Consider the following 26,923-nt stretch of genomic DNA (forward strand, 5'->3'; position numbering starts at 1 on the left):
CACTGGAGCAGGTAAATATTACACTGCTCCACTACGCTACTCTGCCGAAGGGGAAGAGCAGGTCACTCTAAGTCAATATAGTTACATCACTTTGAGACTGTTCAATAAATGTTTGATTTCAATTAACAATTTGGCTTGCAACTCAAACTATGTTGTAGATTTTGGCCCCTTATGTTGGCAGAAGAAGAGAACAGCAGGCTGGGCACATCCATATAAAACGCCTATTTATTAGAAAAACTTTAAAAGCATACAGCTATATACAGCAGAGACTCCATGTGGAAAGAGGGTGTACAAGCAGTACAGGGGTCGACAGCTGTTTCGCACCCATAGCTGGGGTGCTTCATTAGGAAAACTTTCACCTTTGTCCTGATGAAGCACCCCAGCTAAGGGTGCAAAACAGCTGTCGACCTCTGTACTGCTTGTACACCCTCTTTCCACATGGAGTCTCTGCTGTATATAGCTGTATGCTTTTAAAGTTTGTCTAATAAATAGGCGTTTTATATGGATGTGCCCAGCCTGCTGCTCTCTTCTTCTGCCAAGACTCGATGTCTGTTTTTGGGCTTAGAGCACTCCAGTGAGCCTAATAGGTGGGTCCTGTGCACCTCCTCCTCGTCAATAAAACCCGTGTCCCTTTGCAGCGGTATCACTACTTAGAGCCCGTTTTTAAACAGGCTTAGGTAGACTAGTCTACCTATAAGATCTTAGGCCCCTTATGTGTTTGAGTTTGACACTGTGTGAGGCTTATCACTGTAGATCAACTACAGAGATAAGCGTCTACCTTATTTCTTTCTGGATATAGGTGTGCTTTAACATTTACACCCTGAAACAAACTGGGCCAATTAGTGCTGGCAAAGTCCCCAAAATCACCAATACGAACAGTTTTAGTTTAAATGCAGAAACACCCACCACTGTATGCAGTCACGGTAATCTTCAAGCCTCTCAGTAGATTCCTTTACCCGTTCCAGAAGCTCATCGATATACAGGCCTGCAGAGAACAAGAGAACATTGAAAGAAAAGGAGATTTCTTGGCAGACCGGTAGAGACTTAGGTGGCTTGCTACATACTTTTTTTTTCCTGAGTCAAAGCTTTTTCAAATGCCAACTAGAGGGAGAGGAGCATGGAGGCTGCCAGGACCATCAGGATGTAGTTATGGCAAATTCTAACCTTGTATTTAAAGGGGGCTTGGATGTTTTTCTTATTTGAAAGCTGAGCAGGCTCATCCACAAGGCAACCAAGGCAGGCGCCTGGGGCCTAGTGGGCCAAGCTGTCACTTTCTCTGTTCCGTCTCACTCCTCAGATTACCAAAAGGACCATTAGGATGAGCCAAAGCTTGACTAAGGCCACATTTCATCTTAAAGGGAACTTTAAAGTGTAACTGTCGGGCATAAAATAAAAAATCAATTCTTTATTTTTATCTAGTAAACAGGTAATAAGAATGCTAACCAGGCAATACAAAAGTTAAAATCACTATTATTTTTCTTGTTGATAAATGATCATCCCCAGTTTACCTGACTCGTATATGGTACACACAAAGGAAGTTGCAGGGCATGCTGCGTTGTCCTTTTTTGCTTCTCTACTTCCCCTCAGGCTTAACTAATGCAGCCTGATTGGCTGAAGCCTCTTTCCCTCCTGTTTTCCCCTCCCACACCTCTGTTCCTTTCTGATTGACAATATTTCTCATGCTGAGACAATGCACTTTCTATAGTGGAGGGCGGGCAATGCATACACAATCAGGCAGAGGAGAGTAAGGGAGGAAATGGCATCAGGATTGGCTTCAAAATAGCCACAGCTAAAATGGGAAATGCTAAGAAGGATTTTCTCTTTTTTCACTGTAGAAAAATCGCTAAAATCAAAACATGGACAGTACAATACATGTGTTATGTAAGTACAGCAAGTATGTATCTACTTATATATGTGTTGTTTTTTTCTCCAGCAGCCGCTGGAGAGATACGATAATAGCGCACTTCACTTGCGTCAGATTGGCCATGCCTGGAGGAAGTTATGGGACCCAGTAAAGGGGCTGCGGGCAGTGGAGGATGGCGGTGTGGGAGCGATCCGTGCCCCAGGTATGTATAGAAAGGTAAGTATTTCTCGTCTCAGGTACACTTTAAAACCACTTAGGGACCACAGGCTTTAGCTCCCAAGCGACCAAGCTATTCTTTTACAAATTAGGGCTCTGCAGCTTTTCCCACCCCTTCCTCCCCCCGCCAGGCAATGACAGTGATCGGCTGTCATAGGCATCAGCCTATGAGAGCCGTTTGCTCTTAAGCCTCCCCAGGGGACAGGCAAGTGTCACGGCTGTCCCCAGTACAGCACTGCCATAGATTGTAGCGCTGTACAGTGTACATGGATGGCAGTTTCGCCGTCTAACAGTCTAATAGCAGCTATCGCTGCTGGGAGACTGATGACAGAGTAGAGCTCTATCATTCAAGAGGAGATGCGCGCGCATTAGCGTACGGAATCTCCTGCAAAACCCCGCCCCAGAACTTATAGCTTTCAGCATTACTCAGTCCTAGGGCTGCCAGCTTCCCGATGCCTATCGGCATTAGGCAGTCGGGAAGCAGTTAACTGAGAGGGATATGGATGTTTCCTTTTAAACAATACCAGTTGCTTGGCATCCTGCTGATCTCTTTGGCTGCATTAGTGGCTGAATCGCACACCTGAAACAAGCATGCAGCTAATCCAGTCTGACTTCAGTCAGAGCACCTGATCTGCATGCTTGTTGAGGGGCTGTGGCTAAAAGCATTAGAGGCACAGGATCAGCAGGAGAGTCAGGCAACTGGTATTATTTTAAAAGGAAAAAGCCATATGCTTATCAGTTTAGGTTCCCTTTAAGAGAGACTGAAGCCAATAAAAATAGGGCTTTTTATTTACCATCCCTCTTCTGCCATATCAGCTAAGATGAATCACCGCATTCCCGTGGCATAACGAGGTCTTAAGCCGCCCGAAATCCCCGGGGCAAAAATCCCCGTTACTTCCTGGAGGAGGCAGAGCTTTTCGTTGTAGCTCTGCCTCCAGTTTAGTCAATCAGCGCTTATCACCACCTCTCTTGGGTGGGGGGGGGCACGCCGAAAAAATGTGGTGTCTGCAGCGCGTGCGAAAAATGGGCGTGGCCATGACATTCTATGGACGGGGCTAAGGTAATGATGCAACCGTGAGGCATAAGAAAGCAGTGTTTACGCCGTGATGTGGTCAAACGTGGATTCACATCATAGGTGTGCAGAAACTGTGTGATGCTATTTAATAGTATGCCATAACCCCAAAGCAGCAAACACAGCCAACTATGACCATTAACCACCTGCCGCCCGCGTCACGCCAGTAGGCGTGGCCGCGGCGGCAGCCCCAGGACCGCCTAACGCCGATTGGCGGAAGGTCCTGTTAAACAGAAATGCGGGCGATCGCGTGCGCATGCGCGCGCACATCGCCCGGCATGACTTGCGGCCCCCCTGTGTCATTAGCCCGCTGGCCAATTAGCAGCGCCGGCGGGCTGCGATCTTTCAAATAGCCCTATCCCAAGTGTATAATACACGTTGTTATGTAAACAACGTGTATTATACTGGCTGCCTCCTCCTCTCCTGGTCACAGCGCGCCCGGACCATTAGGAGAGAGGATGGCAGCCCTGCTTAGTAAGCCACACACGTTTCCCCGCTTGATCCCCCACCCGATCGCCGCTGATCACCCCCACTACCCCCCTCACTGGCCCTGCTAAGGCGTCTGACTGAGGTCTGAGTGTCATCTGGTCGCCTGTCACAGCTCTGATCGAGGTCTGTGTGACATGTGAGTGACATGTGAGTGACATCATTGCCTGTGCACAGTTTTTTGACTTCTGATTGATTGATTGATTGCGTTGTAATTATTGATCATCTGTGATTGCCCTGTGTTTTCAATTGCTGTATACATTGGTTGGCATCTGACAGCTGCACTGTGATTGATATCTGGTCGCCTGTCACAGCTCTGATCGAGGTCTGAGTGACATCTATTGCCTGTGCACTGTTTTTTTGGCCAGTGAGTTAGCTAGGCCCTTTTTGTTAGGTAGTTAGCGCCCAGCCCACTACACCGCAATCACTATAAGTCGCTGATTAGCGTCATCACTGTCACTAATCTGCATTGGTACTATATAGTATCTGTAAGTGATCAGTACTGATCACAGTCAGATCTATATAAGTACGTTAGGGTCACCTTAGAGTAGGCTCCACTAAAAACTCAGTGTTTGCCCGATCAGGCCTGATCGTTCTGCCGCACTTGCGTTCAGCCCTCCCCACCAAGTGAAAGAAATTTTTGTTTTCTGATCACTGCAAAAAAACACAATAGCTGCGACGCTATAAAGATCAGTTTTGATTTTTTTTTTTAAATCAAAACTGAGCGATCGCAGCTCTTTACTTAACAAATACTCCCATTTGCTAGACAGGTGCATTTTTTCCTGAGTGGTCTCAGAGGAATACCCCCTAAATTTAGCAGCCCAAAATGGCAAAAAAGATGTATTCCCTGCAAGAGGCCTACAGTATTATGGCCGAGTCGGGTGAGAGTGATTGGAACTTCTCATCCGACGAATCATCCGGCTCAGAATATGAACCTGTAGAGGACAGTGACTCTCTGACCGATAGTTCTGATGACGAGGTTGTGGTCCCTGCTAGCGCCAGGCGTTCCCGACCCCATGTCAGTGGACCACAGGTTGCGCAGGATCAACCTCAAGGCCAGCAGAGTGGTTCTAGCGCTGATCCAGATTTTGATGGTGAGGCATGCACCAACAGCGCAGCACATCCTGGACTTAAAACCAGTACTGCTGTAGACCCTGGTGAAGTGGCGAGCACCAGCATGGCAGTTGAAACTGGTTCGGTGGTACGTGCAGTAAGACCCCAGTCGCAGCCACCAGAAACACGGGCCCGTAGTACCCCTAGGTAGAGTGACCATATTTTTGTGGGTCCAACCTGGGACGGGGGGGGGGGGAACGTGGGGGGGGGGGGGTGGGCGTGGGGGGGGGGGCGGCGCGCGCGGCGAAAAGTGGGAAGGAGTGAGGAGCACGCAGCGGCGAAGACTGGGGGAGGGCGGCTGCGGCGCGCGCAGCGCGCCGCGCCGAAAAAATGGGCGTGGCCATGACATTGTATGGGCGGAGATAACGTAATGATGTAACAGCGAGGCATAAGAAAGCAGTGTTTACGCCATGATGTGGACAAACGAGACTTTGTATCATGGGTGTGCAGAAACTGTGTGATGCTAATAGTATACCGTAACCACAAAGCAGCAAACATAGCCATCTATGACCATTAAATAATAAATGCAGTAACAGTTACCCCGGACACCAGAAAATAAACGCAATAGGCAACATGTCAGTATAAAATAAATGCAATGCGGGCAAACATGTCAGTACAAAATAAACGCAATGCGGGCAACATGTCAGTACAAAATAAACGCACTGCGGGCAAACATTTCACCAGAAAAGAAACGCACTGCGGCCAAACATTTCACCAGAAAAGAAACGCACTGCGGCCAAACATTTCACCAGAAAAGAAACGCACTGCGGGCAAACATTTCACCAGAAAAGAAACGCACTGCGGCCAAACATTTCACCAGAAAAGAAACGCAATGCGGGCAAACATTTCGCCAGAAAAGAAACGCACTGCGGGCAAACATTTCGCCAGAAAAGAAACAATGCGGGCAAACATTTCACCTGGAAAAGAAACAATGCGGGCAAACATTTCACCTGGAAAAGAAACAATGCGGGCAAACATTTCACCTGGAAAAGAAAGCATTTACTCACCTGGCAGAAGTGTCCGGCCTCTGGCGCGCTGCTCCGTCCCGGGACCGTCTTCCTCCTCCTGCTCTTCTCTCCCGCGCTGACAGGGCTACGGCAAGATGGCGCCCGAAGCCCTGTACTAGTGACACAAATAGGTCTCCAGTACAGGGCTTCGGCAGCCATCTTGCCGTAGCCCTGCTCGCCTGCCGGTGTCGGAAACAGACACCGGAAGACGAGGCTGGAGCGGGGCTGCGGGCAATGAACTGGCACGGCGTCTATAGACGCCGCTGCCAGTTCATTGAGGAGAGAGTGGCCAGAGTCCCGAGGCCGGGACGTCCCGCTGCTGAAAGCGGGACGTTTCCCGGGACCTCATTAAGCCTGGGACAGCGGACCCCGAATCCGGGACGTGTCCCGGGCAATCCGGGACGTCTGGTCACTCTAGCTCTGACTGAAGTCAGACTGGATTAGCTGCATGCTTGTTTCAGGTGTGTCATTCAGCCACTTCTGCAGCCATAGAGAGCAACAAGGCTGCCAGGCAACTGGTATTGTTTAAAAGAAAAATCCATACCCCTCTCAGTTTAGGTTCCCTTTAAACAGCGGGGGGCGGGGCAGACTGCGACAGGAATCCAGTTGTTAGCCAATTCAATGCAGGCAGAAGACAGGGAGGGAGGGGAGCAGTAGCAGCAGGGCAGAGCAGGGCGGCGGTGGGCCGAGGACGGAACACTGATGTCACATACTCCCGCAGCTGGGACGTCCTGCATCTAAAAGTGGGACTTTTCCTGGGACCCAAGCCAGCCTGGGACAGGGGACCCCGAATCTGGGACCCGTCCCAGGTAATCTGGGACGTATGGTCACTCTACCCTAGGCTCCCACAGGTGCTGGCAAACCCTCATTGGAAGTTCCCTAATTCCGCCGCACCCGTAGTGCCCCCTTTCACCGCCCAGTCTGGAGTCCAGGTGGAGACAGATCATCTAGGATCGGCCCTAGACGCTTTTCATCTGATCTTCACCGAGGATCTCTACGACTTAGTCGTGGCAGAGACCAACCGTAAGGCCACACAATTTATCACCGCCAATCCGAACAGCTCCCATGCCCAGCCTTTTCGGTGGAAACAGGTCACAGTTTTCGAATTTAAAATCTTTTTGGGCCTTCTCCTTAACATGGGTCTAACTAAAAAAAATGTATTGCGGTCCTATTGGTTTACGCACCCAATACATCACATGCCCATGTACTCTGCTGCCATGTCCAGGTCACGTTTTGAGGACATCCTGCGCTTCCTGCACTTTAATGATGCAAAGTGCGCCATGGTGAGAAATGGGTGTGGCCATTACGTATGGGCAAAACTACTTGCATGATGCTATCATGTCAGCATGGACCAAAAATGTCTTATCTCTTTTGTCTGCCTGTCCTGTGTCACCTCTTTTACTCTGTGTTACCTCTGTCTCTTCTCTGCCTGTGCTAACTCTCCCATGTCTCCCAACTCTCCCATGTCTCTTTTGTCCCCTTCTGTTTCACCGCATGTCCCTCTGTGTTTTTCTGTCTGTGTCACCACTCACCTCTGTTCCCCTGTGCCTATTTTGTCCCCCTCTGAATCACCTCTTGTGCCGCTGTGTCTCTTTTGTCACCATGTCAGCTCTTGCCCCCCATTGTGTCACCTCTTGTTCTCTCTGTGTCACCTCTTGTGCCCCTTGGCTTCCCCGTCACCTCCTGTGACCCCGGCTTCCCCCCCGTGTAACCTCTTGTGCTCCCCAGGCTTCCCCAAATCACCTCTTGTGCCTCCAGCTTCCCCCGTGTCACCTCTTGTCCTCTCAGCTTCCTCCTGTGTCATTAATGTCCCCCCAGCTTCCCGTGTCATCTTGTCCCCCCCGTCTTCCCTTTATCACCTTGTGTCCCCCCCCTCCTCCAGCTTCCCTGTGTCATCTCTCTTGTCCCACAGTTTCCCACCGTGTCATCAATGTCTCCCCAGCTCCCTATGTCATCTCTTGACCCCCCCATCTTCCCTTTGTCATATTGCCCCCCTTCCCCCCCAGCTTCCCGTGTCACCTCTATAGCCCCACAGCTTCCCCGTGTCATCAATGTCCCCTCAGCTCCCTGTATCGTTTCTTGGCCCCCGGCTTCCCTATGTCGCCTTGTTCCCTCCAGCTTCCCCGTGCCATCAATGTCCCCCCAGCGCCCCATATCACCTCTTGACCCCCCTACCTCATCACATTATCCTCCCAGCTCCCCCCTCTTGTCATCTCATGTTCCCCCAGCTTCCCCGTGTCATCAATGCACCCCCCCCCACACACACACTCCCCATGTCCCCTGGGCCCCAGCCACGTCACCTTTAACGTGCCAGCTTCCCCCACCCTTGTGCGCCTTTTCCCCGTCTCTCCCCTCCCTCCCTGTGCTCCGTGCCCACTTCTCCATTAACTCACATACATGGCCCCGGGTGCACGTGCCGAACCTCGCCGCTCTCCCGCTCACTGCATGGCGTCCCGACCGTCACTATGTTTACTTCCGGCATGCGCATCTCATGATGTCAAATGCGCATACCGGAAGTAACCATGGTGACGGCCAGGACGCTATGCAGGAGAGCGCCGAGTTCCGGCGCGTGGATCGGGGCTATCATGTGAGTTAATGGAGAAGGAAGCCACGGAGCACAGGGAGGGAAGGAGGGGGGATTAAGGCAGGGACAAGGCACACAAGGGTGATGGCAGCCAGGCCCAAAAGAGAGGCTCAAACAAAGGGCCCAGCGTGTTGTAGCTAGCGGAGGCCCCGTGCGTAGGGGGGAAGGGGTGGGGGAGGTTCGGGTGGGGGTCCCGGGCCCCCTGCGGGCTCCGGGCCCATCAGTGGAGTCATAGTTGTCCCCCCCTGATGGCGTCCCTGCAGATGCTTACACCCCTGAACAGAACATCTGTATAGACGAGTCCCTCGTACATTTTACCGGGCGCCTTGGCATTAAGCAGTACATCCCAACCAAGCGCGCCCGGTATGGGGTCAAGCTGTATAAGCTCTGTGAAAGGGCCACAGGCTATACATATCGCTTTAGGGTCTATGAGGGAAAAGACACAAAATTGGAGCCGTTCGGATGCCCTGACTACCTGGGGTGCAGTGGCAAGATTGTGTGGGACTTGGTGTCACCCTTATTCCACAAGGGGTACCATCTCTATGTGGACAACTACTACACAAGTGTGGCCCTCTATCAGCATTTGAAGATACTTGGAATTCCCTGCTGTGGCACCGTGCGGCCTAGTCGCCGGGGCTTCCCCCAATATCTCACTGCTACCCGACTTGCAGGGGGGGAGAGGGCTGCCTTGTGTAATGACGACCTTCTTGCAGTGAAATGGAAGGACAAGAGGGACGTTTACCTTCTGTCGACCATTCACGGAGACATGACAGTCCAAATTCAGCGAGCAACTGAGGTTGTTGAGAAACCCCTCGCCGTCCACGACTATAATTTAAACATGGGAGGGGTGGACTTCAATGACCAGATGTTGGCTCCCTATTTAGTTTCCCGAAGGACCAGCCGCTGGTATAAGAAAGTGGCTGTTTACTTGATTCAATTGGCAATGTACAACAGCTTTGTTCTCTACAGTAAGGCTGGGAGAACAGGATCCTTCCTTAAATTTCAGGAAGAGATCATTTCGAAACTCCTGTATCCAGGAGGGGCCGTGGCCAATCCCCCTAATGTAGTTAGCCGGCTACATGAAAGACACTATGCTTATGTCTTTCCGAGTACCCCAGGTCAACGCACCCCAAGAAAACATTGTCGTGTCTGTAAGAGGGATGGAATGAGGCGTGACACCACTTTTTATTGTCCCTACTGTCCTGACCAGCCTGCCCTATGCATAGGGGAGTGTTTTGAAAAGTTCCACGAACACATTCGCTATTGGAGTAGGGAACGTGAGACACAGTAGTAGTCTCTCAAGGCTCTTTCACACTGGAGCGATGTGTTGCAGCATATTGCCTAGCGAAAGTCCCACTTTGCGGTCCCCCCTTACGCCGGAAGTGGTTGACTTAAAGCTAGTGCATACCTACGCTACTGCGCGGCTCCTGTGTGTGAAACCAGACATCTGCTTTTGAGAGACCCAAATACATTGGAGTGATGGTTGCAGCAAATTGCCTAGCGAAAGTCCCACTTTGCGGTTCCCCCTGACGCCGGAAGTGTTCGACTTAAAGCTACTGCATACCTACGCTACTGCGTGACTCCTGTGTGTGAAACCAGACATCTGCTTTTGAGAGACCCAAATACACAGGGCTGCCAGAAACCTCTCCTTTCACTTGGGACAAAGTGCATAGTGTACTTTGCTACATCTCTGTGCGATTTGCGCTTTGCACACTATCCCATGGGGAAGGAGAAGTTTGTCCTCGGAAGGTAAGTTAAAAACAAACAAAAAAAAAACAGGTAAGCAAAAGTTCCAAATGTTATTGTTTGGTTAAAAAGGTTTAATAAAGTTTACGAAAGTTAATGTTAATGAATTTCTTGCATTGCTGCTTGCTTGTTTTTTTGTATGTTTTTTTCTCTCTCTTTTTCCATCCTTTACCCTTCCAGGTGGACCGAGCGAACGACTGATCGACCAACCAGCTGCAGCACTGATGGTGCATCCTGACAGAAGCATTGCGCGTCTGTCAGATTACACACAAGTCGTGCATGCAGCGCTGCAGGACGAGATTTCTCCTCCGCAGTAAGATACGTTTGTCAAGGCTTGTGTTGGAGCTCTTATGCTTTGGCAAGCACTTTGTATCAAAACCGGCAAAGGTTTTTTTTCATCCACATCGATCGATGTGAATGGATTAATCTGGTTTGCCAGGGCATAGGAGCAAAGTGGGTTTGGAAAATTTTGTGGGCGTTGCACCTATGTCCTGGCAAACGCTCTTTTTTCACATATTTCGGCAGATATTTTTTCATCCACATTGATCAATGCGAATTTGAGAATCTTTGCCGTTCATTTTTCCTTTTATGGAGAAAAAAGTGCATCACCTGTATGCCCAATATAAGGAGTATAGCAGAAACTCCTAATACTGGCCATACATGTAATGATTGTAGAGACGCTAAAATGCCAGGACAGACCCCCACAAGTGACCCCATTTTAGAAAGAAGACACCCCAAGGTATTCGCTGAGGGGCATGGTGAGTTCATAGAAGATTTTATATTTTTTGTCATAAGTTAGCAGAAATGGATTTTTTTATTTTTTTTCCCACAAAGTGTCATTTTACGCTAACTTATGACAAAAAATAAAATTTTATATGAACTCAGTATGCCCCTCGTGGAATACCTTGGGGTCTCTTCTTTCCAAAATGGGGTCATTTCTGGGGTGTTTTACTGTCCTGGAATTGTTTGGTGGGGGCCTAAATTGTGAGCACCCTTGTAAAGCCTAAAGGTGCTCATTGGACTTTGGGCAAGTTTGCGCAGCTAGCCTGCAAAAAAGTGTCACATATGTGGTATTGCCACTCTCATGAGTAGTAGTATAATGTGTTTTGGGGTGTCTTTCCACACATACCCATGCTGGGTGGGAGAAATATCTCTGTAAATGACAATTTAGTGTACAAAAATGGAAAAAATTGTCATTTACAGAGATATTTCTCACACACAGGATTGGTTATGTGTGAAATACACCCCAAACACATTATACTACTATTCCTGAGTACAGCGATACCACACGTGTGACACTTTTTTGCAGCCTAGCTGTGCAAAGGGGCCCAAAGTCCAATGAGTACCTTTAGAATTTCACAGGTCAATTTTAATTATTTGTTTTCCAGACTACTCCTCACAGTTTAGGGCCCCTAAAATGCCAAGGCAGTATAGGAACCCCACAAGTGAGTGACCCCATTTTGGAAAGAAGACACCCCAAGGTATTCCATGAGGGGTATGGTGAGTTCATAGAAGATTTTATTTTTTGTCACAAGTCAGTGGAAAATGACACTTTGTGAGAAAAAAACCTAAAAAATCCATTTCCACTAACTTGTGTCAAAAAATAAAATATTCTATGAACTCATCATACCCCTCATGGAATACCTTGGGGTGTCTTCTTTCCAAAATGGGATCACTTGTGGGGTTCCTATACTTCCCTGGCATTTTAGGGGCCCAAAACCGTGAGGTGTAGTCTGGAAAACAAATGAGTAAAATTGACCTGTGAAATCCTAAAGGTACTCATTAGACTGTGGGCCCCTTTGCACAGCTAGGCTGCAAGAACGTGTCACACATGTGATATCCCCGTACTCAGGAGAAGTAGTATAATGTGTTTTGGGGTGTCTTTTCACACATACCCATGCTGGGTGGGAGAAATATCTCTGTAAATGACAACTTTTTCCATTTTTTTTACACACAATTGTCCATTTACAGAGATATTTCTCCCACCCAGCATGGGTATGTGTAAAAATACACCGCAAAACACATTATACTACTTCTCCTGAGTATGGGGATACCACATGTGTGGCACTTTTTTGCACCCTAACTGCGCTAAGGGGCCCAAAGTCCAATGAGTACCTTTAGGATTTCACAGGTCATTTTGAGAAATTTGGTTTCAAGACTACTCCTCACGGTTTAGGGCCCCTAAAATGCCAGGACAGTATAGGAACCCCACAAATTACCCCATTTTAGGCAGAAGACACCCCAAGGTATTCAGTTAGGAGTATGGTGAGTTCATAGAAGATTTTATTTTTTTGTCACAAGTTAGCGGAAATTGATTTTTATTGTTTTTTTCACAAAGTGTCATTTTCCTCTAACTAGTGACAAAAAATAAAATCTTCTATGAACTCACCATACTCCTAACTGAATACCTTGGGGTGTCTTCTTTCTAAAATGTGGTCATTTGTGGGGTTCCTATACTGTCCTGGCATTTTAGGGGCCCTAAACCGTGAGGAGTAGTCATGAAACGAAATTTCTCAAAATGACCTGTGAAATCATAAAGGTACTCATTGGACTTTGGGCCCCTTAGCGCAGTTAGGGTGCAAAAAAGTGCCACACATGTGGTATCGCCATACTCAGGAGAAGTAGTATAATGTGTTTTGCGGTGTATTTTTACATATACCCATGCTGGGTGGGAGAAATATCTCTGTAAATGGACAATTGTGTGTAAAAAAATCTAAATATTGTCATTTACAGAGATATTTCTCCCACCCAGCATGGGTATATGTAAAAATACACCCCAAAACACATTATAATACTTCTCCCGAGTACAGCGATACCACATGTGTGGCACTTTTTTGCACCCTAACTGCGCTAAGAGGCCCAAATTCCAATGAGTACCTTTAGGATTTCACAGGTCATTTTGAGAAATTAGGTTTAAAGACTACTCCTCACGGTTTAGGGCGCCTAAAATGCCAGGGCAGTATAGGAACACCACAAATGACCCCATTGTAGAAAGAAGACACCCAAGGTATTCCGTTAGGAGTATGGTGAGTTCATTATTTATTAATTCCGTGATTCCGGTCAGAATTAATAATTCCGATTTTGTTAATCGGAACGGAATTTCTCAAACGGAATTCCGCGGAAATTTATAATTCCGACGGAATTTTCCGGAATCACATCAAAATATTCTCATTCTCTCTTCCTCCTCCTCCTCCTATTGTCCAGCGCTGCGTAATATGTTGGCGCTTTATAAATACAATAAATAATAATAATAATAATACAAAGTGTATAATACACTTTGTAATGTTTACAAAGTGTATTATACAGGCTGCCTCCTGCCCTGGTGGTCCCAGTGTCCGAGGGACCACCAGGGCAGGCTGCAGCCACCCTAGTCTGCACCCAAGCACACTGATCTGCCCCCCCGCCCCCTGATCGCCCACAGCACCCCTCAGACCCCCCCTGCCCAGCCCCCAGACCACTGTTTGCACCCAATCACCCCCCTAATAACCCATCAATCACTCCCTGTCACTATCTGTCAACGCTAATTTTTTAAAGTCCCTAAACTGCCCCCTGGGGACTCCTGATCACCCCCCCCCCACCCCTCAGATTCTCCCCAGACACCCCCCCCCAGACACCCCCCTGTGTACTGTATGCATCTATCCTCCCTGATCACCTGTCAATCAACTGTCAATCGCCCATCAATCACCCGTCAATCACTCCCTGTCACTGCCACCCAACAATCAGCCCCTAACCTGCCCTTTGCGGGCAATCTGATCACCTACCCACACCAATAGATCGCCCCGCAGATCCGACATCAGATCACCTCCCCAGAGCAGTGTTTACATCTGTTCTCTACCCTAAACACCCACTAATTACCCATCAATCACCCATCAAATACCCCCTATCACCACCTGTCACTGTTACCTATCAGATCAGACCCTAATCTGCCCCTTGCGGGCACCCAATCACCCGCCCACACGCTCAGATTGCCCCCTGACCCCACCTTCTCAATTCACCAGTTCATTAATTACATCTGTTCTTCCCTGTAATAACCCATTGATCACCTGTCAATTACCTGCCAATCACCTATCACCCATCAATCACCCCCTGTCACTGCCACCCATCAATCAGCCCCTAACCTGCGCCTTGCGGGCAATCTGATCACCCACCCACACCATTAGATTGCCCGCAAACCCGCCGTCAGATTACCTCCCAAATGTATTGTTTACATCTGTTATCTTCTCTAAACACCCACTAATTACCCATCAATCACCCTCAATCACCCCCTATCACCACCTGTCACTGTTACCTATCAGATCAGACCCTAATCTGCCCCTTGCGGGCACCCAATCACCCGCCCACACGCTCAGATTGCCCTCAGACCCCCCCTTATCAATTCGCCAGTGCATCTGTTCTTCCCTGTAATAACGCACTGATCTCCTGTCAATCACCTGCAAATCACCTATCACCCATCAATCACTCCCTGTCACTGCCACCCATCAATCAGCCCCTAACCTGCCCCTTGCGGGCAATCTGATCACCCACCCACACCATTAGATCGCCCGCAAACCCGCCGTCAGATTACCTCCCAAATGTATTGTTTACATCTGTTCTCTTCTCTAAACACCCACTAATTACCCATCAATCACCCATCAATTACCCCCTATCACCACCTGTCACTGTTACCTATCAGATCAGACCCTAATCTGCCCCTTGCGGGCACCCAATCACCCGCCCACACGCTCAGATTGCCCCCTGACCCCCCCTTATCAATTCACCAGTGCATTAATTACATCTGTTCTTCCCTGTAATAACCCACTGATCACCTGTCAATCACCTATCACCCATCAATCACCCCCTGTCACCCCCTGTCACTGCCACCCATCAATCAGCCCCTGTCACTGCCACCCATCAATCACCCCCTGTCACTGCCACCCATCAATCAGCCCCTAACCTGCCCCTTGCGGGCAATCTGATCACCCACCCACACCATCCGATCGCCTGCAGACCCGCAGCCAGATCACCTCCCAAGTGCATTGCATCTGTTCTCTCCTCTAAACACCCACTAATTACCCATCAATCACCCCCCGTCACCACCTGTCACTGCTACCCATCAGATTAGACCCCTATCTGCCCCTAGGGCACCCAATCACCCGCCCACACCCTCAGACCCCAGCCCTGATCACCTCGCCAGTGCATTACTTGCATCTATTCCCCCCACTAATCACACCTTGAGACACCCATCAATCACCTCCTGTCACCACCTGTCACCCCCTAGCACACCTACCCATCAGATCAGGCCCTAATTTGCCCCGTGTGAGCTCCTGATCACTCGGCCAAACCCTCAGATCCCCCTCAGACCCCCTTCCGATCACCTCCCCAGTGCATTGAGTGCATCTATTTTCCCCTCTAATCACCCCCTGAGACACCCATCAATCACCTCCTGTCACCCCCCTAGCACTCATATCCATCAGATCAGGCCCAATACAACCTGTCATCTAAAAGGCCACCCTGCTTATGACCGGTTCCACAAAATTCACCCCCTCATAGACCACCTGTCATCAAAATTTGCAGATGCTTATACCCCTGAACAGTTATTTTGAGACATTTGGTTTCCAGACTACTCACGGTTTTGGGCCCGTAAAATGCCAGGGCGGTATAGAAACCCCACAAGTGACCCCATTTTAGAAAAAAGACACCCCAAGGTATTCTGTTAGGTGTATGACGAGTTCATAGAAGATTTTATTTTTTGTCAAAAGTTAGCGGAAATTGATTTTTATTGTTTTTTTTTCACAAAGTGTCATTTTTCACTAACTTGTGACAAAAAATAAAATCTTCTATGAACTCGCCATACACCTAACAAAATACCTTGGGGTGTCTTCTTTCTAAAATGGGGTCACTTGTGGGGTTCCTATACTGCCCTGGCATTTTAGGGGCCCTAAACCGTGAGGAGTAGTCTAGAAAACAAATGCCTCAAAATGACCTGTGAATAGGACGTTGGGCCCCTTAGTGCACCTAGGCTGCAAAAAAAGTGTCACACATGTGGCATGGCAGTATAGGAACCCCACAAATGACCCCATTCTAGAAAGAAGACACCCAAAGGTATTCCGTTAGGAGTATGGTGAGTTCATAGAAGATTTTATTTTTTGTCACAAGTTAGCGGAAAATGACACTTTGTGAAGAAAAACAATTAAAATCAATTTCCGCTAACTTGTGACAAAAAATAAAATCTTCTATGAACTCACCATACTCCTAACGGAATACCTTGGGGTGTCTTCTTTCTAAAATGGGGTCATTAGTGGGGTTCCTATACTGCCCTGGCATTTTAGGGGCCCTAAACCGTGAGGAGTAGTCTTGAAACAAAAATGACCTGTGAAGTCCTAAAGGTACTCATTGGACTTTGGGCCCCTTAGCGCAGTTAGAGTGCAAAAAAGTGCCACACATGTGGTATCGCCGTACTCAGGAGAAGTAGTATAATGTGTTTTGGGGTGTATTTTTACACATACCTATGCTGAGTGGGAGAAATCTCTCTGTAAATGGCCAATTGTGTGTAAAACAAAACAAACAATTGTCATTTACAGAGATATTTCTCCCACCCAGCATGGGTATATGTAAAAATACACCCCAAAACACATTATACTACTTCTCCTGAGTACGGCGGTACCACATGTGTGGCACTTTTTTGCACCCTAAGTGCGCTAAGGGGCCCAACGTCCAATGAGTACCTTTAGGATTTCAAGGGTCATTTTGAGACATTTGTTTTTAAGACTAGAGTTGGGCCGAACGGTTCGCCTGCGAACGGTTCCATGCGAACTTCAGTGGTTCGGGTTCGCGTCCCGCAGGCGAACTTTTGCGGAAGTTCGGTTCGCCCCATAATGCACCATGAGGGTCAACTTTGACCCTCTACATCACAGTCAGCAGGCCCAGCGTAGCAAATTAGGCTACACTAGCCCCTGGAGCCACTCCCCCCCTAATAAAAGGCAGGCAGCGGTGGCCATTACGCTCACTCGTGTGCCTGCGTTAGTAAGAGTTGGGCGAGCTGCTGCAGACTGTCTCTCATAGGGAAAGATTAGTTAGGCTTAGCTTGTTCCTGGCTGCATACCTGTTCTGTTCAGTGAGCCCACCATACCTGTTCTGTTCAGTGAGCCCACTGGATACCTGCATACCTGTTCAGTGAACCTGCCACTGCATACCTGTTCTGTGAACCCACCACTGCATACCTGTACTGTGAACCCACCACTACATACCTGTTCAGTGAACCCACCACTGCATACCTGTTCAGTGAACCCACCACTGCATACCTGTTCTGTGAACCCACCACTGCATACCTGTTCTGTGAACCCACCACTGCATGCCTGTTCAGTGAACCCACCACTGCATACCTGTTCAGTGAACCTGCCACTGCATACCTGTTCTGTGAACCCACCACTGCATACCTGTTCTGTGAACCCACCACTGCATACCTGTTCAGTGAACCCACGACTGCATACCTGTTCAGTGAACCCACCACTGCATACCTGTTCAGTGAACCTGCCACTGCATACCTGTACTGTTCAGTGAACTCGCCACTGCATACCTGTTCTGTTCAGTGAACCCGCCACTGTATACCTGTTCTGTTCAGTGAACCCGCCACTGTATACCTGTTCAGTGAACCTGCCACTGCATACCTGTTCTGTGAACCCACCACTGCATACCTGTTCTGTTCAGTGAACCCGCCACTGCATACCTGTTCTGTTCAGTGAACCCGCCACTGTATACCTGTTCAGTTAACCCGCCACTGCATACCTGTTGTGTTCAGTGAACCTGCCACTGTATACCTGTTCTGTTCAGTGAACCTGCCACTGCATACCTGTACTGTTCAGTGAACCCGCCACTGCATACCTGTTCTGTGAACCCGCCACTGCATACCTGTTGTGTTCAGTGAATCCGCCACTGTATACCTGTTCAGTGAACCTGCCACTGCATACCTGTTCTGTGAACCCGCCACTGTATACCTGTTCTGTTCAGTGAACCCGCCACTGTATACCTGTTCAGTGAACCTGCCACTGCATACCTGTTCTGTGAACCCACCACTGCATACCTGTTCTGTTCAGTGAACCCGCCACTGCATACCTGTTACACGGTGAGTTTGGTGTGTCAGTGTGAAGCAGTACCTTAATTACACTACCTGATTGATGTATACACATGCAAGATGTTTTAAAGCACTTTAGGCCTGTCATTTAGCATTCAATGAGATTTCTGCCCTTAAAACGCTGCTTTGCATCAAATCCAGATTTTTCCCGGGGATTTTTGGCATGTATCCCACTCCTTCACCTGGGGGTCCAGGTGTTAGACCCCTTGAAACATCTTTTCCATCACTTTTGTGGCCAGCATAATTTTTTTTTTCAAAGTTCGCATCCCCATTGAAGTCTATTGCGGTTCGCGAACTTTTCCGCGAACCGAACCTTCCGCGGAAGTTCGCGAACCCGGTTCGCGAACCGAAAATCGGAGGTTCGGCCCCACTCTATTTAAGACTACTCCTCACAGTTTAGGGCCCCTAAAATGCCAGGGCAGTATAGGAACCCCGCAAATGACCCCATTTTAGAAAGAAGACACCCCAAGGTATTCCGTTAGGAGTATGGTGAGTTCATAGAAGATTTTATTTTTTTTCACAAGTTAGCGGAAAATGACACTTTGTGAAAAAAATCACTTAAAATCAATTTCCGCTAACTTGTGACAAAAAATAAAATCTTCTATGAACTCACCATACTCCTAACGGAATACCTTGGGGTGTCTTCTTTCTAAAATGGGGTCATTTGTGGGGTTCCTATACTGCCCTGGCATTTTAGGGGCCCTAAACTGTGAGGAGTAGTCTTAAAAACAAATGTCTCAAAATGACCTGTGAAATCCTAAAGGTACTCATTGGACTTTGGGCCCCTTAGCGCAGTTAGGGTGCAAAAAAGTGCCACACACGTGGTATCGCCGTACTCAGGAGAAGTAGTATAATGTGTTTTGGGGTGTATTTTTACACATACCCATGCTGAGTAGGAGAAATATCTCTGTAAATGGACAATTGTGTGTAAAAAAAATAAAAAAAAATTGTCATTTACAGAGATATTTCTCCCACCCAGCATGGATATGTGTAAAAATACACCCCAAAACACATTATACTACTTCTCCTGAGTACGGCAATACCACATGTGTGGCACTTTTTTGCAGCCTAAAGGCCCATACACACATCGGATTTTTCTGAATGACGGGTCGTTTGAACGTCCCGTCGTTCAGTCGTTCGCACGTCAAATCCGACGTGTGTACAGACTATCGTTCGCGTGATAAGACTGGTTTCCAGCGATCCGCCGGCAGTCTTATCACGCGAACGATAGTCTGTACACACGTCGGATTTGACGTGCGAACGACTGAACGATGGGACGTTCAAATGACCCGTCGTTCAGAAAAATCCGACGTGTGTATGGGCCTTAACTGCGCTAAGGGGCCCAAAGTCCAATGAGCACCTTTAGGCTTTACAGGGGTGCTTACAATTTAGCACCCCCCAAAATGCCAGGACAGTAAACACACCCCACAAATGACCCCATTTTGGAAAGTAGACCCTTCAAGGTATTCAGAGAGGAGCATAGTGAGTCCGTGGCAGATTTCATTTTTTTTTTTGTCGCAAGTTAGAAGAAATGGAATTTTTTTTTTTTTTGTCACAAAGTGTCATTTTCCGCTAACTTGTGACAAAAAATAAAATCTTCTATGAACTCACCATGCCTCTCAGTGAATACTTTGTGATGTCTTCTTTCCAAAATGGGGTCATTTGGGGGGTATTTATACTATCCTGGAATTTTAGCACCTCATGAAACATGACAGGTGGGCAGAAAAGTCAGAGATGCTTGAAAATGGGAAAATTCACTTTTGGCACCATAGTTTGTAAACGCTATAACTTTTACCCAATCCAATAAATATACACTGAATGTTTTTCTTTTTTTTATCAAAGGCATGTAGCAGAATAACTTTCACACTCAAATGTATAGGAAATTTTACTTTATCTGAAAAATTTCAGCACAGAAAGTTAAAAAAGTCATTTTTTTGACAAAATTCATGTCTTTTTTGATGAATATAATAAAAAGTAAAACTCGCAGCAGCAATCAAATAGCACCAAAAGAAAGCTGTATTAGTGACAAGAAAAGGAGGTAAAATTCATTTAGGTGGTAGGTTGTATGACCGAGCAATAAACCGTGAAAGCTGCAGTGGTCTGAATGGAGAAAAAGGCTCTGGTCCTTAAGGGGTAGAAAGACTGTGGTCCTCAAGTGGTTAATATTTTTTTACACCTTGTCAATAGAGATGGCTCGAACCTCCGATTTTTGGTTTGCGAACCTCGAATGTGAACCTCTGCAAAAAATTTGCTCCGCGCGACCTTCCGCGAACCGCAACAGACTTCAATGGGGAGGCGAACTTTGACAATTAGAAACATTTATGCTGGCCACAAAAGTGATGGAAAAGATGTTTCAAAGGGTCTAACATCTGAGTTTTTGCATGGATGAGTGGGATACACTCCAAAAGTCCCGGGGAAAAATCAGGATTTGACGCAAAGCAGCACTTTAAGGGCAGAAATCAGATTGCATGCTAAATTGGAGGCCTAAAGTGCTTTAAAACATCTTGCATGTGTATACATCAATCAGGGAGTGTAATTAGAGTACTGCTTCACACTGACACACCAAACTCACTGTGTAATGCACCGCAAACAGCTGTTTGTGTAGTGGCGGCCGTGCTGGACTGTTGCGCACCATGGCGAGAGTGCAAGCCGTGGCGGTTTTCAAGCACATATGGTGGCTGTGCTGAGGTAGCTCAATGACAGAACAACAGTGACTGTCCAGCTGATCGAATTTGGTCTGTCTACAATTAAGCAATGACCTTATCTTGGGTGTGCCCACCCCCACCCCCGAGACACTCATAGCCGGCGGTCATTGCTTCATTGTGATACGCAAACACCTTCACCGCGGCAAGGTAATGATCATGAAGGGTATTTGGCACATGTACATGCCTTTTGTTTTGTTGTTGCAGCTGCAGTGCAGCCAGAAAAATTAGGCAGGCATGTACACGCACCAGAAAAATTAGTATAGAGGGCGGTGCTAGCAGCAACCTTAAAAATTCAGGAGTCCGCCTGGAGTCCTGGACCCTGTTGGTGGTGGCGGAGAAGGCAGTCAAGCGGCCCGCGGGCAGAGGTGCTGTGTGGGGAGCGACTTAGTCTTGGGGCAGGCAGTCACACGGCGTGCAGGCAGAGATGCTGTGTGTGGGGACTGACTTAGTCTTTGGGCATGCAGTAGCCCTCTGGGATCCATGTCTCATTCATTTTGATAAAGGTGAGATACTGAACACTTTTGTGACTTAGGCGACTTCTCTTCTCAGTGACAATGCCTCCAGCTGTGCTGAAGGTCCTTTCTGATAGGATGCTTGAGGCAGGGCAAGACAGAAGTTGGATGGCAAATTGTTACAGCTCTGGCCACAGGTCAAGCCTGCGCACCCAGTAGTCCAAGGGTTCATCGCTGCTCACAGTGTCTTCATCCACACTTAAGGCCAGGTAGTCGGCTACCTGCCAGTCCAGGCGTTGGTGGGGGGTGGATCCTGAAGGGCTAAGGTAAGGCGTTGGACTAAAGAATGTCCGTATGTCCGACATCACCATGAGATCGCTAGAGCATCCTGTCCTTGCCTGCGTGGACATGGGAGGAGGATTACTGGCAGTGGTACCTTTATTCTGTTGTGCTGTGACATCACCCTTAAACGCACTGTAAGGCATAGTTGCCAGCTTGTTCTGCAAGTGCTGCATCTTTTCTGCCTTCAGGTGACATGGTAACATGTCCGCCACTTTGTGCCTATACCGAGGGTCTAGTAGCGTGGCCACCCAGTACAGCTCATTCCCCTTGAGTTTTTTTATACGGGGGTCCCTCAGCAGGATGGACAGCATGAAAGACGCCATCTGAACAATGTTGGATGCAGACGTACTATCCATCTCCTCTTGCTCTTCCTTAGTGATGCCAGCTAAGTTCTCCTCCTCCCCCCAGCCATGAACAATACCACGGAAGCGTTGAGCAGCACAAGCCCCCTGTGATGCCTGCTGCGGTTGTTCTTCCGCCTCCTCCTCCAAAAAACAACACCTTCCTCATCATCTGACTCCTCTTCCCCACACGACTTTTCCTCCTCCTCCCCCTCTGTGCTGCCGTAAGTGTTAAGGAAACATCTGGTTCTGCTGAGAATTGATCCCACAACTCTTCCTTTTGTTCCTGTTCCCGCTCCTCCACAGCTTGATCCACCATTCTACACACGGCACGCTCCAGGAAGAAAGCATATGGGATCAAGTCACTGATGGCGCCTTCACTGCAACTCGCCAGGTTGCTCACCTCCTCAAATAGCCGCATGAGCCTGCAGGCATTTTGCATGAGTGTCCAGTACTTCGGCCAGAACATCCTCATCTCCCCAGACTGTGTCCTTTGACTGTAGTTGTAGAGATACTATTTGAAGGCTTTCTCCTGTTGTAGCAGGTGGTCGAACATCAGGAGGGTCGAATTCCAGCGAGTCGGGCTATCGCAAATCAAGCGTCTTACCGGCAAGTTGTTTCTCCGCTGAATATTGACAAAGCATGCCATGGCCGTGTAAGACCACCTGAAATGCCCATACACCTTCCTGGACTGCTTTAGGACGTCCTGTAAGCATGGGTACTTAGACACAAATCTCTGAATTATGAGATTCAGCACATGTGCCATGCAGGGTACATGTGTCAACTTTCCAAAATTCAAAGCCGAAATGAGATTGCTGCCGTTGTCACACACCACATTGCCGATCTCCAGTTGATGTGGGGTCAGCCACTGATCCACCTGTTTGTTAAGAGCAGCCAGGAGGGCTTCTCCAGTGTGACTCTCCGCTTTGAGTCAAGTCATGTCTAAGATGGCGTGACACCGTCGTACCTGGCATGCAGCATAGGCCCTGGGGAGCTGGGGCTGTGTAGCTGGAGAGGAGATTGCAGCAGCACCAGTAGAGTTGAACTGCCACTCAGCCAAGGAGGAGGAGGAGGACGACAGCGAAGAGGATGTAGCAGGAAGAGAGGAGGTGGCAGCAGGCCTGCCTGCAAGCCGTGGAGGTGTCACTGGGTCTGCTGCACAGCCACATACTCCCTGCTTGCCAGCGGTCACCAGGTTGACCCAATGGGCTATGTAAGTAATGTACCTGCCCTGACTGTGCTTGGCAGACCAGGTATCCGTGGTCAGATGGACCCTTGACTCAATGCTGTGTGCCAGAGATGGCACCACTTGCCTCTCAACTTCATGGTACAGTTTGGGTATCGCCTTTTTGGAAAAATAATTGCGGCCTGGTATCTTCCACTGTGGTGTCCCAATGGCCACAAATTTTCGGAAGGCCTCAGAGTCCACCAGCTGGTATAGTAACAGCTGGTGAGCTAACAGTTCCGCCAAGCCAACTGTCAGATGCCAGGCAAGGGGGTGACTGGCAGAATTTGGCTTCTTCCTCTTAAAGATTTCCCTCATGGACACCTGGCTGCTGCTGTGGGCAGAGGAGCAGGAACCGCTCAAGGTGAGAGGTGGAGTGAAGGAGGGTGGTTGTGATTGTGAAGGTGCAAGGGAGAAAGCGGCTGAAGATGATGCACCTGAAGGAGGAAGAGGAGAAGGAGGGTGGCTTTTCTTTTGTGTGCTGCTTTTTCTCTGGTGCTCTTCCTATTGCAGTTTGTGCCTTTTCTCCATGTGCCTTCGTAAGGCAGGTGTCCCTACGCGGCTGTTGTCCTTTCCATGGCTCAATTTTTGGCGGAAGAGTGAACAGATGGCATTGCTCTGATCTAAGGCAGCCAGACAAAAAAATTCAAAACCACTGAGCCCCCCTGGGGTGTGGGCACTATGGTGGCCTCAGCAGCTGATGTTGAAGGGCATGTTGGCTGGCTGTCCATAGGTGGCGCTGGCACTGCCACCAGCTGTTTCTGAAGACGAGCTCCCCCTGCTTCTTTCATCAACTCGTCTCCTCCTACTCCTCGCTGGCTCCCCCTCAGAACTGTCCCCTTGGTCATCATGTCTCTTAGGAACCCACGTGGCATCCGTATCATCATGATCATCATAATCATCCTCCCCAGCTTCGCTTGCCTCAGACACCTCATAAACTGCACCAACAGCAGGTATTTCATCATCATCCTCCTCCTCACACATTACGTCCATAATGTCACCTAACTCAGACATATGAGGTGGTGTAACTTGCTTAGCACCTTCATCTTGTTGTAAAAATAATGGCCGTGAATTATTTAATTCCCCACCAAATCATTCCTGCGAAGTGTCAAATGCAGCGGATGTGGTGCTTGTAGTAGCACTGGTGGCTGCGGAAGATGAGGTGTTCTGTGTTAAATAGTCAGCCACGTCCTGACAATCTTGGGAGTTGATGGGATGTGCCTTCTTCTGAGCACTGTACTTTGGGCCAGGGCTGCACAAAATCACGTCAATCGAACAGACCTGCGGGGTGGCCTGCCTCTGCCTCTACCTGTTTTGTCCATATCGGGGGGATGAAGTGAAAGTATGCACTGACTTGACTAATACAATGTGCAGTCACACAGGTGCAGTGAAAGGTATGCAGTGACTAGTATTACAATACAATTTGCAGCTGTCACACAGGTGCAGTTAACAGGTATGCACGGAGTGGTATATTACAAAGTGTGCGGTTACGCAGGTACTGTGAACAATTATGCAATGACTGGTATTAAAAATTGGCAGCTGTCACATACACAGGTACCGTGAACAGGTGCAGTGACACTGCGTGCGCTCACGTAGGTAGGTGGGTGCACTGAACAACAGGTAACTATATGCAGTGATGGGTATTACAAATGTGCAGCTGTCACACACACACACACACACACACACACACACGTACCATGAACAGGGACAGTGACTGGTGGTATTAAATATCACACTGCGTGCGCTCACGTAGGCAGGTGGGTGCACTGAACAACAGGTAGGTATATGCAGCGATGGGTGCTACAAATGTGCAGCTGTCACACACATACACACACAAACACACACACACACACACACACACACACACACACACACACACACACACACACACGTACCGTGAACAGGTGCAGTGACTGGTGGTATTAAATATCACACTGTGTGCGCTCACGTAGGTAGGTGGGTGCACTGAACAACAGGTAGGTATATGCAGTGATGGGTATTACAAATGTGCAGCTGTCACACACACATACACACACACAGGTACCGTGAACAGGTACAGTGACTGGTGGTATTAAATATCACACTGCATTCGCTCACGTAGGTAGGTGGATGCACTGAACAACAGGTAGGTATATGCAGTGATGGGTTTTACAAATGTGCAGCTGTCACACACACACACACACACACACACACACACACAGGTACCGTGAACAGGTACAGTGACTGGTGGTATTAAATATCACACTGCGTGCGCTCACGTAGGTAGGTGGGTGCACTGAACAACAGGTAGGTATATGCAGTGATGGGTATTACAAATGTGCAGCTATGTGCAGCTGTCACACACACACAGATACCGTGAACAGGTGCAGTGACTGGTGGTATTAAATATCACACTGCGTGCGCTCACGTAGGTAGGTGGGTGCACTGAACAACAGGTAGGTATATGCAGTGATGGGTATTAAAAATGTGCAGCTGTCACACACAGGTATGGTGAACAGGTGCAGTGACACTGCGTGTGGTTATGTAGGTAGGTGGGTGGGTGCACTAAACAACAGGTAGGTATATGCAGTGATGGGTATTACAAATGTGCAGCTGTCACACACACAGGTAGTCACTGAATGTGCTGGGCCTGGCAGTGGCACAGTAGAAATTACCAAGTGGCCAAGGTCCAGCAGCTAAGACTTACTGACAGGGCTGTATATGCAACACAAGTGTCTGTGGGACACACACAAAAAAAAATAGATCACAAGAACAGTATTAGCTCTTAAAAGAGCTGTTGAGGATGAGGAGTGCTTTTTAGCAATAAGTATCAGCAAGAAAGAGCAACCTAACAAGCCTAACTGTAGCCTAACTAAGCTTTCCCTAATGTCTCTGCAGCACCTCTCCCTTCTCTAATTACTGCAGCCACACGAGTGAGTGAAATGGCTGACGCTGCATGCTTTTAATAGGGGGGGGGGGGGGGCTCCAGGAGGGAGTGTAGCTTGATTGGCTACCCTGTGCCTGCTGACTGTGATGTAGAGGGCCAAAGTTGACCCTAATGATGTAGTATAGGGGGCGGGTCGAACCGCCATGAAGTTCGCGGTTCACTGCGAACGCGAACCACCGAAGTTTGCGCCAATAAGTTCACGGTTGACCGTTCAGGCCATCTCTACTTGTCAATAAAATGCTTTTTAAGCCACCAGGGAACAAGAAAATACTCAGAATCGTTGTTTTTCCACTTACTTTTGATATTTTTTCAATTGCAAAGTGCTGAAAAGTTATTTTAAACAGAAGTTTAAAAATTACCTTTTAGGAGAAAACGTAGGTGAAAAAGTGAGTTGCATATGGTCCCTGGTGTAATCTCCCCCCCCTCTCACAAAACAACCCTCTGTCCTTGTGACACCTTTAAGACTCAGTTCTCCTTCCCACCCAACATCCAGAACATCTTCAGGTCCTGTCACTTCTACAAAATACACCCCAACCTATTTCTGGCCACCACTAAACTCTGCGTACATAATCTCATAGTCACTTGCCTTAAAGAGAGTCTGAAGCGAGAATAGATCTCGCTTCAGACCTCATAGCTAGCAGGGGCATGCGTGCCCCTGCTAAAACGCCGCTATAGCGCGGCTTAACGGGGGTCCCTGTCCCCCCAAACCCCCTCCGAGCAGCGGGGGAGCGCTT

The 26,923-nt window shown here is 48.4% G+C and overlaps 1 protein-coding gene across 1 annotated transcript in view; it reads right to left on the reverse strand.

Moving 5' to 3' along the window:
• The window catches only part of LOC137541114 (opioid growth factor receptor-like), a 245,563-nt gene that overhangs the window by 56,535 nt on the left and 162,105 nt on the right, over positions 1–26,923 (reverse strand). The window contains exon 8 of the mRNA XM_068262263.1: positions 907–985. Within this exon, the coding sequence (XP_068118364.1) occupies positions 907–985 (79 nt within the window). The remainder of the gene's footprint in view (positions 1–906; positions 986–26,923) is intronic.

The sequence above is a fragment of the Hyperolius riggenbachi genome, chromosome 12, assembly GCF_040937935.1.
Source record: "Hyperolius riggenbachi isolate aHypRig1 chromosome 12, aHypRig1.pri, whole genome shotgun sequence".
Lineage (NCBI taxonomy): Eukaryota > Metazoa > Chordata > Amphibia > Anura > Hyperoliidae > Hyperolius > Hyperolius riggenbachi.